The sequence below is a fragment of the Cylas formicarius genome, unplaced genomic scaffold (genome assembly GCF_029955315.1).
Source record: "Cylas formicarius isolate icCylForm1 unplaced genomic scaffold, icCylForm1.1 PGA_scaffold_10__41_contigs__length_53128322, whole genome shotgun sequence".
Taxonomy (NCBI): Eukaryota; Metazoa; Arthropoda; class Insecta; order Coleoptera; family Brentidae; genus Cylas; species Cylas formicarius.
This window is the reverse complement of record NW_026844214.1, coordinates 22,808,594-22,822,547: the sequence shown is the minus strand read 5'-3', so window position 1 is coordinate 22,822,547 and position 13,954 is coordinate 22,808,594. Positions and strand designations below refer to the sequence as shown.

Here is a 13,954-nt window from a genome sequence, read left to right as displayed (position 1 = left end):
GAGAAAAATTTTACTTCGCGTGCTGTTTCCTCTACGAAGGTTGACACTCATCAATATAATTCATATATTTTTGAGACCGAAGCAACTGGTTGGAGTTGCATCTAAACCATTAATTAGATTACGCAACAAAGACATCTTTTTTCTGCCGATGCTCCTTGTAATCTGAAATTCGCCTTGCATATTCAATTGTAGCAATTTATATTTTTCTCTGCGCCTGATATGTCCCAGATATTGTAGTTTTCTTACCTTTCCGTTTCCGTTTTCGTACCTGTTAGTTACCGTTGCTTGTGCATTCTTTCAAGTAGATATTCGTTTGTCTATCTTTCCATCAAATTTGTAAAATTTTCGTATATTTTCATATTTCGAAGGCTTCCAGTCTATTGAAGCATTGTTTGTTTAAAATCCAGGCCTCCACACCATACATACTTAGAATAGTCATGCTTCATTAATATTGATCCCATAATATTTACAATTTATTACTTGTTCATTCCCACATACAGATTAATATTGGCATTAGGTTTCCTTGCAATTATCATGAATTTAGTTTTCTTTATATTGAGTGTTTGCCCAAATTCTTTGCTCACTTCTACGACTTTAGTCATTAGTCAGTATTATAGTTTAGACTTTATTCAGTATTCAGTATTATTGTTTAGAATAAAAGGATTTAAAACAGTTATAAAACTCTTAGTGCAGTTTATTAAAATAAAATTGGTGAAAAATAGAATACGGTAAGATAAATGCAGATTAACGCAATAACGTAGTTGCTTCGTTGAGAGTTCTTAACTTATTATATATCAATTTCTTGTTGGTGCCTTACTTAACAAGATTCGACTATTAGTTTTCTTTTTAATGAAATAACCTCCGAAATAGTCGGGCACTCTCATATTAACGTAAAATTGTGCTTATCGATCACGTAACACGTTTCACAACATGTGACTGTGCATTCACGTGCCCATAGCTCTCGTATTACATATCCGGCCCTTTAGGCTTTGTATATCGTTTCTCAATTCAATGCATCATTTATATTTGGTGCAAGTATTAGCATTTGCATTTTTGAAAAAAATAATAAATTTATTTATGTGCCTTGAAATAATTTGACAACTAGTTAATAAAGAGTTATAAGATATGTTTTGTTCAAGATGTCAAGCTGATATAAGATTTGACTTATCTAGACGACTTTAGAAGTTTGTTTTGTCTCGCGGTTTTCCTTTAAAGCTGCAAAACAAATTTTAAGAGCTTTTAGATTATGGCAAATAAACTCATCAGCAGTTGCCGAACATTATTACGAAACCGGACATCAAATTTTATTCGACTAAAGTAAAATTCTTACATATCATTACTTCTTCTACCAAATAAAAATCCGAGAATTCGTAGAAATCTCTTGCAATCTTAACCGCGACCTTTCACCAATGTGGAAATCAGTCATCCGCGGCAATGTTCATGTCCTTCCTTTAGCTCCTCCTTCGTCAAACAGTATATAAGCAAGTACAGAGTAGAATCCAAACCAGTTTCAGCTAAGTTCTGTCAGCAAGTTGGATTCAACAACAACCGCAGCAGGAGGAATCACACCATTCATCAACAATATACAAAATATAATGGGTGTTGTAATTTCCATCTTACTTAATAATTTTGGTTTACTGTATGTCTCCATGATCATTTTATAGTTGACGTGTAATCTAAAATATTATTTATTCAAAATTCTTGTTAATTGTTGAATTGATCTTACTCGGTTATTTTTGAACTTTCTTATAAGTTAATCAGCTTTACGGTGAAGACTTTTAAAATCAAAATATAAATAAATAAAAATTGTTTGAAAACATCCGAGAAATAGTAATAGCACGTTAGGACTTTAATTTTTAGACGCCAGATTCGTTACCCACGTTGGCGAGCCAATTCGGAAGTTTCTGGTAATTTAGTCACAGGTTTGTTTTCGGTAGATTCTAGCCACGCGCCACTCATCGAATGTATTTGTGCTGTTTTGCAAAAATGATCTTAGACAAAATATAATATGCAACACGTTGATAAAGTTCTTCATTTATTCGTGACTAAAGAGTGGTATATCACACATATTGTTCAATATACTATTTTTTAACATTTTGTTTTTGATTGTTTCCTGCTATTTTTATTATGGAGAGACACAGATCTGCCTCGATTTTATTAAGTATTTACCATGTCGGCGAGTCTGTAACGGATTGGGTAATAATCAATAAGGATAACAAATTTCTTGGCTCGTTAATGCACAAAAGAAAGCTCTCGAGCGATAATAATAGTAATTTTATAAATTGTTTCTCCCTAATTCCGCCTCTTGCGAGTCATTCCGCTCTAATTTGTTTGTACTTTTATATAATGTCCGGATATTTTTATTTTGAAATGGGATTTTCAAGATGTCATATTCAATTCGTTTTCCGCTTTGTGACGCAAATTCTAAAGAAGAACGAAGGTAACAACTGCGCCTCTTTTTGTTGTCGTCGCCTCCATTGCTTACGTTTCCCCGACGACAATGAGCTTACTTTATTATGATGTGGTAGTTTTCTGATCTACTATGGCTGCACCGTTTCATAATAATAAAAATGCCGGGAATGAGTTTTCTTTCAACCGCAGACGCCCTCGAAAGTGTGGGTAGAAGATATATACGTATATAAAGGTAATATGTAAATTGAAATTTAAACGGCAATTTTGTTGGTCGCATGCTTGGTTTGTGCGAAACACGTAATGTTCGTGGAAGCTCATATGATTGTTCGTTGCAGTTATTTTTGCAATAATAAGCCATAAACAAAATTTACGACGTCAATATGATAACTCCATAAAGAAAAAAAAATCATTTGGATTATATTCGTGACAGATTATAGAGTATGCATGATCCACAAACAAACTTCTGCGTACTGATATATTTTCATTCGAGATATAGTTTGTCTCAGACTATATCGTGTTGGCTTTTGCCGGCATTTATCTAAGTTTGCTGATAATTCCAATAAAACTCCGAATCGGTAGGTATCAGATGACAGAACATTAGATACAGACTCTTAAAAGGTGTTTTAATTAAATAAAGATTAGATGATTTATTATTTACTTAGGTAGACATAATCTTAAAATTACAAAATTTACAAATTTTTTTAAATTAAATTGGTGAGTAGGAGGACACTAGTTTACTACTGCACTTTGAGAGATGGACTAATTTTACAATTTTAATTACACATACATAACAAAGTTTTAATAAAAAATAATTATATTACCTATATATAATTGCATTTTTATTCTGAATATCTGGTTAGATTATTGTTAATTTGATGAGAATGGGCGTAGGTAGCATTTTCAGTCTGTTCAGATGTGTTATCACATACATGTTGTTTTATAATTACTTCCAAAAGTTTAGCTTTTTTGTAACTGAATTCGAAGTAAGGGGTTTTAACTAACTAATATTTCTGGATTTCGGTGTTTGTACTTAATGAGGTTTATGCTAGTTGTAGGAAGCAACTGTTTTAGCTTATATTATGCATAGCAATAACACTATTAATAGGACTAAGATAATTTTTTGACGAAACGATCATACCAAGTAGTTTGGAACAAATTTGTCGTCTGATCCATATCATGCATAAGATATTTATTGCTCGGTTTATTGGATCTTCCAAGAGGCAACACAATATATTTTAAGATGTGCCAACAAGTAATAACCTTTAAACGAATTTACAAATTAAAACGGAGCCGCTTAGTTATATACTTCTCCCCCAATTTCTGTTTTGAAAATTGTAAAAATATGAAAAGCACAAAAAGGAAAATGTTTTGTTTCTGATCAAATTTTAGGATTTTACCAATTTTCAAGTGCGTACCTATATGTTTCGAGTTAAATTGTTTTTTTTTCCAACATTTTTTTGCTGTGATATTCAATCAAAATCAGTACTATTTTTGCAAGAAATACTAACTGGTTGGTACAGTTTTGCTTGCAAGGCGCGCAACAATGCAATTTCATTGTAATATTAATGGCAACAAACTTGGTCAACAATAACATATTAACTGGAGTAGAAAGCCACATAGAAAGTGACTTCTATAAGGCATACGTAAATTACCACAAAGCATTGGACAATTTCAGTATCTCCCCTCCAATCATAAACTTATATTGAGCGGAACGAAGATTCACGAGTAGCGAGTAATATTTTAAAGTAATTTGCAAAATTAAACTTGTCATCATTTGCGGTTTACAAGCTAAGCCACGAATGCCCAAATGCCCGCCTTAAACTGGGAGAAGCCTTCAATAGCAATTAAAATTTGTCGATGAGTCGATTTTGACAGTAGAATCTAAAATCAAGTTATCATCAACCTTTTTAGTAGGGACAAAAATAGGATGTAGCTTTGCTTGTCCATCAAGAACTGATGTACAACGTAATCCAACCTGCTTTGTATAAAATTTCTGGATTCTTCCTGCTTCGGTTTTTGTTGACTCGAACTAGCTAACGCTTCAGAGCTTGACTGAAACAGTTTCAGTCAAGCTCTGAAGAAGCCAATATTATGATTGGCGAAACGTTAGCTAGTTCGGGTCACCAAAAACCGAGGCAGGAGGAATCCACAAGTTTTATAAAAAGTATTACAGTAGCCTGTGGAAGTTCCTTTGAAAAAAAAAATCTAAAAAAAAACTAAAACTAATCCAACCTCTTTGAAAATTTTCTGAAGCTGCTGCTAGTTGTAGTTACTTCCTTTGCTTTTTTAACCATTTATCCTTATAATACAATTAGCTTGGTTGTTGGTTAAAGTATTTTACGATTGTTTTGCTTCTTCAATATTAGATTCAAATGATTGATCGATTGATTGATTATCTATTTAATATGCGACTTCAGATATTTTTTAAAAGTCATTTTGTGAAGTTGTTGAATTAAGTAACGGACGTCTTAATTTTGTTTCAGGTTTTTTTATTTGTATCATTTCCTCTTCTACGCCTACCACTATCGCTTCAATGGTCAGTACAGTAGTTTGGCCTTGATTACATCGTGGTTCTTCATTCAGGTGAGCGGACGTTTTTTAGCATATTACCAAATTATATATAAAATATAACAAAATGCTATAGATCTGCCGTTATACTCGTTATTTTAAGTATTGTACCTAAATTGATTTGTGCCGGAAGAAAACTAGTTGTATAAAAATTACTATATTTTCTTGTTATTATAAAAGCCAAGAGCTGCAAACTACTGTTAGGCTGAACCTAACCATTGGCTATAACACAAGGCGAGTAAATTCAAGTTTTTTTGGTGCTAAACATAGAAATCCTAAGTATAGCGCCATCTTTCATGTCAAAGCTTCAATAACCAGGAAGTATTTACATCGGCGTCATTTACATCCTGTTGATTTGGTAATTCGCTAGAGCGATTTTCATCAGAACGGATGGCTAAAGACTTCTCCGCACAAGAAATGCACCCCAAGCATAATCGACAATCTACAAAAATCATAAGAATTGTCCTGCTAAGACCGCATTAGTTTTTAACACCCATAACGTACCTTTGTCAATTAGGGCCACCCCAACTTTTCACTCATAGATGAATTCTATTGGGTTGTTCGGAAAGTCATTTCGTTTTTTTTTGGGGAACATGAAAGACAGTTTTCGTAAAATGAATAAATATTTTATTAAATTATATATTGGCCATTCTGGTCCAACACATTTTGCCATCTTTCTGGCAGTAACATAATTCCCCTCTCATAAAAGTTTTGGTCCTTGCTGGCAAAAAACTGGTTCAGGTGGTTTTTGACATCTTCATTTGAGGTAAAGGTTTTGCCATCCAAAAAATTTTGCAGGGACGGGAACAAATAGTAGTCGGAAGGCGCCAGATCTGGAAAATATGGTGGATTTTGCAGTACGTCCCATTCAAGCTGTAAAAGTTTTTGGCGAGTGACCAAACTTGTGTGAGGTCTCGCATTATCCTGGTGGAACACTACACCCTTCCTTTTGATTAATTCGGGCCTCTTCTCTTTAAGTGAATCATTCAATTTGTCCAGTTGATGACAATAGACTTCTGAATTAATCGTTGTATTGTCCGGCAAAAGCTCAAAATTCCTTTGACATCCCACCAAACGGAGAGCATCACCTTTTTTTGGTGAATGTTGGCTTTTGACACGCTTTGAGCCGGTTCATCTTTTCTGTTCCATGACCTCTTGCGTTTAACATTGTTGTATAAAACCCATTTTTCGTCCCCAGTAATAATCCGCTTCAAAAATGGATCATTTTCTTGACGTTTGAGGAGCGAATCACACACGTCAACGCGACGACACAAATTTCGCTCCGTAAGGACATGGGGCACCCACACATCGAGCTTCGAAGTTAAGCCCATGCCTTTCAAATGGCCATAAACAGTCGAATTCGACAAATTTAATCTCTCACCGATCTCTCGTGTGGTTATTCGCCGATTTGCATCAACTAATGCCTTTATCGCATCTTTCTCAGCTTCGACCGGCCTTCCAGACCGTGGTGCATCTTCGACATCAAAATTGCCGGATCGAAATTTTGCAAACCAGTTCTGGCACTGGCGTACTGTTAACACGCCTTCTCCATACACATCCGAAGTAAAATATGACGAAAATGCTGCTTATTGCTCTCCATATTTAAAAGGGCACCAACCAAAAACTACTGCGTAGAATTAATAGAACTTTTTCACACACAAGCCTTGCAATATCAGCTCTCAAGACATATAATGGTTATGCGGCTTAAGTGTGAAGTTGGTTTCGAAAAAACGTAATTAAGTCCTCCGACGGGAAAAAACGAAATGACTTTCCGAACAACCTTATAGTTCCTACGCAACAATTTATAAAACAATATTTCACAAAATTTGTCTTTGTAAGATTCGCAACTAAATTGCATTTTTTTTTTCAGTGTTTGATATATTTGAGAAATTTTAAAAAAATTGGGGAAATAAATGGACAACGATTTGTACTCATAAACACTTATTTGTTAAACATCTGCGAAAGCTAAAGCAATTGTTATAATTATTATTTTTATAATATATTTTTTAAAATAATTTAATTCATTTCGCCTCACGTGTTTCCAAAGGTCCATTGTTTCAGTGTCATGTGTTTTTGTAGGCGTTATTTGTCAAAAATAGCCGAATGTTTGAGTATACACCAAGGATGTTGCGAAGAAGACGCGATAATTCATTCATTAAATGAGTCGGAACCGACAGCCATAAACAAACGTTTTTGACTGGTGTGGTTTCCATACTTCTTACGATAGAACGGATATTCCCTAATTTGGTTCAGCCAACGTTCTACGATTGGAAATGTCAAAGCTTTAGGAAGTGCGAGGTCACCATAGGTGTAGCTTACATATGAAGACTGCATGCGATGGTCGTAACAAGTTTCTCACTCCACTTTACAAAATTCTTTGCCCATTGGCGTGATAAGGACCCATAAGTGGCGTCTCTGCCTCTTTCGTGGCTAGGAGGATGTTTCCGGTTCTATCTAATTTTCTGCAACGCCGATGCGATTGGAAGTTCTGGTATTAGGAATTTTCAAATATTAGATCACATGTTAGTGTACTGCATTGGTGTACCTTCACCATCTATTTATAATTTTAATTACAGGTGGTCGAATGAAATAGATATGACATCGAATCACTTTCCTGCGATTTAATATACGATACACATAATGTTGACAATAGAGTAGATTTTCTTACAAATGAGAGATCATACTTGCTTCTCTTAAAATTGTAAAAGTGAAAAAGAAACCATACCAACCCTGGATCACCCCCAATATAAGATTCATGCAGACACTCAGAAACACAGCACTGAAAAAGTATAAAGATAGATAGAAATCAGTGGATTTTGAATATTATAATTAACTACTTAATTATTCAACGGCAAGAACTAAAAAAAAGTAACATCTCTAAAGGAAATAGACAAAATCTTTCAAAAAATTTAAAGAACGTAAGCGAACTACATGCATAATTTATGCAAATATGAATGAACATTAGCCAACTCGATGAAAATGTAATATCCTTTTATACCAATAATCATTAAAAAATAATCAATTAAAAAATATTAAAAAATATTAAATCTAAAGCTTTTGGTGCAGATCACCTAAATAATAATAATATTCCTCGGTTCTCCTGTCATAGTACCTATTTTAAACTCATGTATAGAAAATTCCTGTCTTCCATTACAATGGAAGCAAACTACATACAATCACTTTCCAAAACAATTAGGTTTACTAACTTCTTTCAACCTCGTTCAATTTTTCTGTTCTTCCGACACTGTCGAAGATTCTCGATAAATTGTGGCAATCCAAATTGTAAACTTCGTAAGGGTGAATAAAGTAATCCCAGAAAAACAATTTGGTTTTCGTGCAGACTACAGCTGCTCTACTGCCTTGTTTGATGTAACGGACAATATTTTCAGGGCCTGAGATAGTAATAATGCGTGTGCTCTAATATCACTGAATTTCACAAAAGCCTTTGTTATGGTAAATAATAAAATTGTTATATAAATTGTTCTATCTAATGTCGCTTCTGTAGTAGAGTAGCATACCAGGATTATTATTGTACGCAATTTATACATCTCAATTTCCTAAAGCTCTAAAACCATGACCATATGTATGAAGACGACACTCAAGTATATATTCAATTTAAACCGACTGAAACTGACCATGGCACATACTGTATTAACACTGATTTATTTAATCTTATTACCCAGCTAGGCAACAACGCAATACCTGTTAAATAGTGCGTAAAAAATCTTGGAGTTTTAAACAACATAATACCTAAAGGCGTATGATTTGCTATAAAATTAATATTTGCACATAGACGCAATTTAAAAAGTAATACTATTAAACAATTAAACACTCGTTCTGCTGCGCTCTACTTGTACCAAATAAACTCAAAGCCGTTTGCTACACTTGTTGCATAATATACTTTTTAAGCGTTTCTTTTCCTACTGCGTACCATTTTATATCAGTGTATTTAGAGGAAATGATTTCTCATCTTCTCTTGCTACTTTTAAATACAAATTAAATCTGTAAATATTTGCTCAGCAGTAAGGCGTTTCATAATAATGGGTATATTATTTTATTCTGCGCGTATACTAAAATCCATCTTTTCCGTAGATTAAATAGCCCCGAACCTTTCCCTCTCTCTTACAAATATATTAATTAATAGTTAACTAAACTGGGAGTTACATATTATAGTTATATACGTATGTATTCAATAATTAAATAAATTAAATAAATAATGCCTTTATTTAAACCGGTAACGAGAATTTAAGTTATAGAGTATTTTTTGGAGGTGGCGATATTCTTTTTCATTACGCCTTTTCAATATAACGACCAAAAACGACAAACGAAAAAAAAAGAAATCCAAAGGTCAAAGTCAAAAAAACACTTAGGTTAGACATAACAGGACGCAAGAAAATTGTGATAAAATAATAATAATAATAATAATAATAATAATAATAATAATAATAATAATAATAATAAGGACGCAGCATCCTTGCCAAAGGAAGGTGCCGTTGTAGCCAACTAAACTTATAACAAAGAAATAATACATATTAAAACATTTCATATTCGCCTTAAATACAATAATTGAAGTTTGTCTTATGTAGAGAACGGCATAAAAGAATAACAGGATACAAAGAAAGAAGAAAGGAGGAAGACATGGCAAGAGGAAAAGAGAAAAAAGTAGTTTGTTTGCTTAATCAAAATGCTTAGTTAATTAGTGAGCCATCGTTAAAATAAGATTTGATTTCCACACAAAAACAAAAAAAAATGCACAAGCAGTAGAGATTTTACCCAAAATAATAACTTTCTGATTTCGAACTCGTATTAATTGTTCTTTTTATTTATATTAATATTTAGCATGCATAGTGATTACTTAAATATATTTTTTTAAATACTTTTTGGCTTCAACAGCTCCTAATAAAGGCAATTGCGTATATGGAAGACTGAAGTAAGGCTATTTAGCCGATGTATAATGGTTACATTGTCGTATTGTTTATATCTTAAAATTAATAGGTGATAATAAGCACTTAATTATTATCATCAACTTTTACTTTTACAGACTTTATTGTCGTTTTATTAAGTTTTGTACCGGATTTCTGGGTCGAATCTTGTAAACTCTCGTACTGCTTGGAATATCAGAAACCCAGAAAATGAAGTAACATCTGTATATTGATAATATCCGCCGTGGAAAAACAAATTTTTCTGCGGTAAGGCAGCAGAGGTCCCTAACGGACTCTTCCGAGAAAACAGGAAACGGGAAATTCCCGACGAAAAATGTCCTCGATGCCCCCCTCCCCCTGTGCCTCCCGGGCAAGGAAATCGTTCCGCACATCTATTTTCGCCCGGAAAACAAGCCCTCGGGCGGATTTGATCGACACCGTGCGCACACATTTTAAAAACATAGCCTTATCCTCGGAAGGAAAAATATAACTAGTATGTCATCGGCAGCGCTCCAGGTGGTTGACGTCGACAACGAGAAAAATAACTTAACCCCCGAACCGGAGAGGGTGGTAATTTAGCCAATTCTCTCTAAGTTCGACGACGAGGCCAGGGGACGGCGGAGGCGGCGGCGGCGGCCCGCTGCTCATGTTGCTGACATCTGTGCGGATGAAAGCGACGTCGTTATCACGTTGTAAAAACTGATGCCGTTCGAACGACGCCGCCGTCGTTTTCAGTTTAAATGGATGTTAATTCGGCTTCGGGGACGGGTTTAAATAAGCGTTAATAATGCCGCGCGATTTTTTCCAGAAAACGACGCGGTCCGTCCCTTTTTATTTCTTTTATACGGGGTGTTGTGGAATTTAAATGGATTAGTTTTAATCTCGAGGTCGACAGGCAACTGGAAAAACTCGTTATAACAGTATTCGAAAAAAATATGGTGTATTTATTTATTTAGTTACTTATTTATAGGCCAAGACGAAATGGAAAATGCAAACACAGAGACGCTATGGAAACATTCAAAAACACACTTCCAGATATTACCAAAGAAATTGTTTCGTTTGATAAAGACACGGTGTTGTCGAACTTTTAGTTCTTATTTTGAAACATAAAAAACATATGATTATGATCGTTATAAGGTAGAGAGAAAACCAGTTGACGACCTAGCAAAAAATGCCAAGTGGATAGAGTTCAGTGAAAAGATAGAGAAAAGCAGCTAAGCTAATCCAAATTTTTTTTGCTGAACGCCCAAGTCGATTCGAAGAGATAAAACGGAGTACATACACAAATTAAAAACAAAAATGGAGCATACAGCATACGTCTAAATGACGCAAATATGGAAGGAATATTCTCAGGAACTATTAGGAGAAAAGAAGATAATAATTTGCTATTGCAAATATGTCATATAAACAAGTGTATAACAAGAAAAGATATACAACAAATAATAAAGATATTTAAAAATGGAAAAGCAATCGCATATGATAAAATAACATACAGGATTGGAAGACAGCTTTAATAACCCCGATATACAAGAACGGAGATGAATTCGACTATGATAATTGCAGAGGAATATATTTGCTATGTACAGCGTTGAAAATATATGAACAAACAGAAAAGGATACAGGATCACATATCCTGACTCAAATAATTTGCTCAAAAAAATAAAAGGATAAAGGATAAAGAAATATATTTCGGTTTTATTTGTATAGAACGCGTTTGAAAAGGTACCAAGAGATAAACTATAAAAAATTATTGCCGGAAGAGTTATCGAAAATAAAATAATAAGGGTGTTAAAAAATGTAGGCAAAGAGAATAATACCCATGTAATAAATATATAATATAGAAGGAGATCTAAGCCCTGTATTGGTCAAATAATACAAAGCAATGCAACAATGGGCTATAGAAATGTTGAAGTACCTGAAAGAGTGTGCGGATGATATATTTGTAATTGCAGGAAGAGAGAAATATTTAAGTATATAGCATGACGATATAGAACAACACTTTGGAAAATTTTGGAATTAACTAAAATTAAATGCAACTGATACAAGAGTAATGGGAATACGAGATGAACACAAAAAAACACAAATGGAATTGAATAATGTATTGATACAGCAGGTCACAAGGAGTAGAAGTAAGGAACACTAGAAAACAGGAAAAATAGATAAACAACAAAATAGAAAAAACAAAAAAGAATTAAAACTAAAGCCCCTTACAAGAGTTAAGGGAATCACAGAAATGGACTAAAGGGGAAACACGAAAATAAGAAAGAACCTAGAAGTACAATCGACACTACATACAAACACATAAAATTATTTTGCATCCCTATTGTAAGTCACCCATTTTTGCATTGCACCGTGATATATCAATGCACAGGTCGAAGAGGAAAATATAGTTTTTGCGGTATGTTATAATACAACCAAAAATATAGTGCATCTATTGCTTTGATGTTTTAAGTATTTTACGGTACCTTAACCGCAGACTTTCGCAGGACCGTGTTTATTCTGCATTAAGTAGGTGTTGCCTGACATGGACCGCAACGAATATTTGTAGAAACTTGAAATTTTTATTTGAAACGTAAATGGGCCGTTTTAAATTTGATTAAGCATTGATGGTGCGGGGTGTTTTCGAATAAGTAGAAGCGTTTATTTTAACATCAGATGCAATTGCAATAAATTATTATATATTACGGAGGTATTTGACTGTGATCCTTTCAGTAAGTACGTATTTGTGTACTTGATTCTCGAGCTTTGACGCGGCGAGGTTGTTTTCAATGAATAGTTCAAAGAGGAAGGGTAAGAACCTGTACTTTATTTGTCTTACAGGTAAGTTTAAAAATAATCTTTTTGTCTTGTGGGCCTGTCGATTAACAACATTCTTCTTCTTGTATTTTTGTGTCTTCTACATAGCTCTTCGTTTTGTAAACAACAACAGTCTTTTTTAAGACTAAATAAAGACGGTAGATTAAGGTACATCATAAGAATATAATTAAAAAATTTTTGAAGGTTCTTGTTTTTAACACTTTTAAGTCTGGAGACCGTGGAATGAAGCAGATGTTTCCCTGTTAGAAAAAGACATGGTAAACAACGCAGAAGCTGAAGACCAAGTGGTGATGGTAGTCGAATCTTATGACAATTTAGAAGACGAACTACCTCAACAAATAAAAAAACGGTTCCATTTGACTTCAGATGCTAAACAGATTATTTTGAATGTTTACAGTTTTGTAAGAAATTCAGATGTTGGAGCAGCACTAAAAACAAGTGACATGACCAAAATTCCGAAGTTAAATATAAGAAAAATTGCTGCAAATGGGATAGACAAGAGGAAAGTGAGAGGAGATGCTGGTACTTCTCAAGTTTTGAAAGAGCAACACCCAGATCTATTTAGGCGTATAATCTACTACGCTTGCAAAATAAAGAGTGTTTTAAGCCTAAAAAAGTACTAACAGATTCAAACATTAGTTGTGCCAAAGAGTCATTGAGTACTTTTTTAAAGAAAATGGATTTTCAGTTCCAAACAATTAATAAACTTCAAGTGCTCATGGAATCTCAAAGAATTGAACTAGATGACGACAGTAGCGATAGTGACTGATACTTTAAGTGACTGGTACTTAAATTTTTCAAAGAAACTTCCACAGCCTACTGTAATACTTTGTACAAAACTTCTGGATTCCTCCTGCGTTGGTTTTTGCTTATTCGAACTTGCTAACGTTTTGCCAATCATCGTGTTAATTTCTTCAGAGCTTGACTGAAACTGAAGCAAAGTTAATCATGGGGTTGGTTGTAAAAGCACTATATTTCTGGTCGAAGTATACATTGTTCGGTTATTTATGCAACACTATCGATTTACATGGAAAAAAGTAAATTTCGATAGACGGGTTCATTAAAAAAATTCTACAAAAAAAAAATTAAATACATATCAAAATAAATGAGAACTAAAAATCCAGATTCTCACTAAATTATATATTTTTACATGACAATTGTTTCGACAACACCGTGTCTTTATCAAACGAAACAATTGTCATGTAAAAATATATAATTTCGTGAAAATCTGAACT

At 33.8% G+C, this 13,954-nt stretch overlaps 1 protein-coding gene across 2 annotated transcripts in view; it reads left to right on the top strand.

The window, feature by feature from the left end:
- The window catches only part of LOC132701502 (membralin), a 136,933-nt gene that overhangs the window by 106,826 nt on the left and 16,153 nt on the right, over window positions 1-13,954 (top strand). For both annotated transcript variants that reach the window (XM_060669480.1, XM_060669472.1), the window contains exon 9: window positions 4,896-4,995. In XM_060669480.1, coding sequence (XP_060525463.1) covers window positions 4,896-4,995 — 100 coding nt within the window. The remainder of the gene's footprint in view (window positions 1-4,895; window positions 4,996-13,954) is intronic.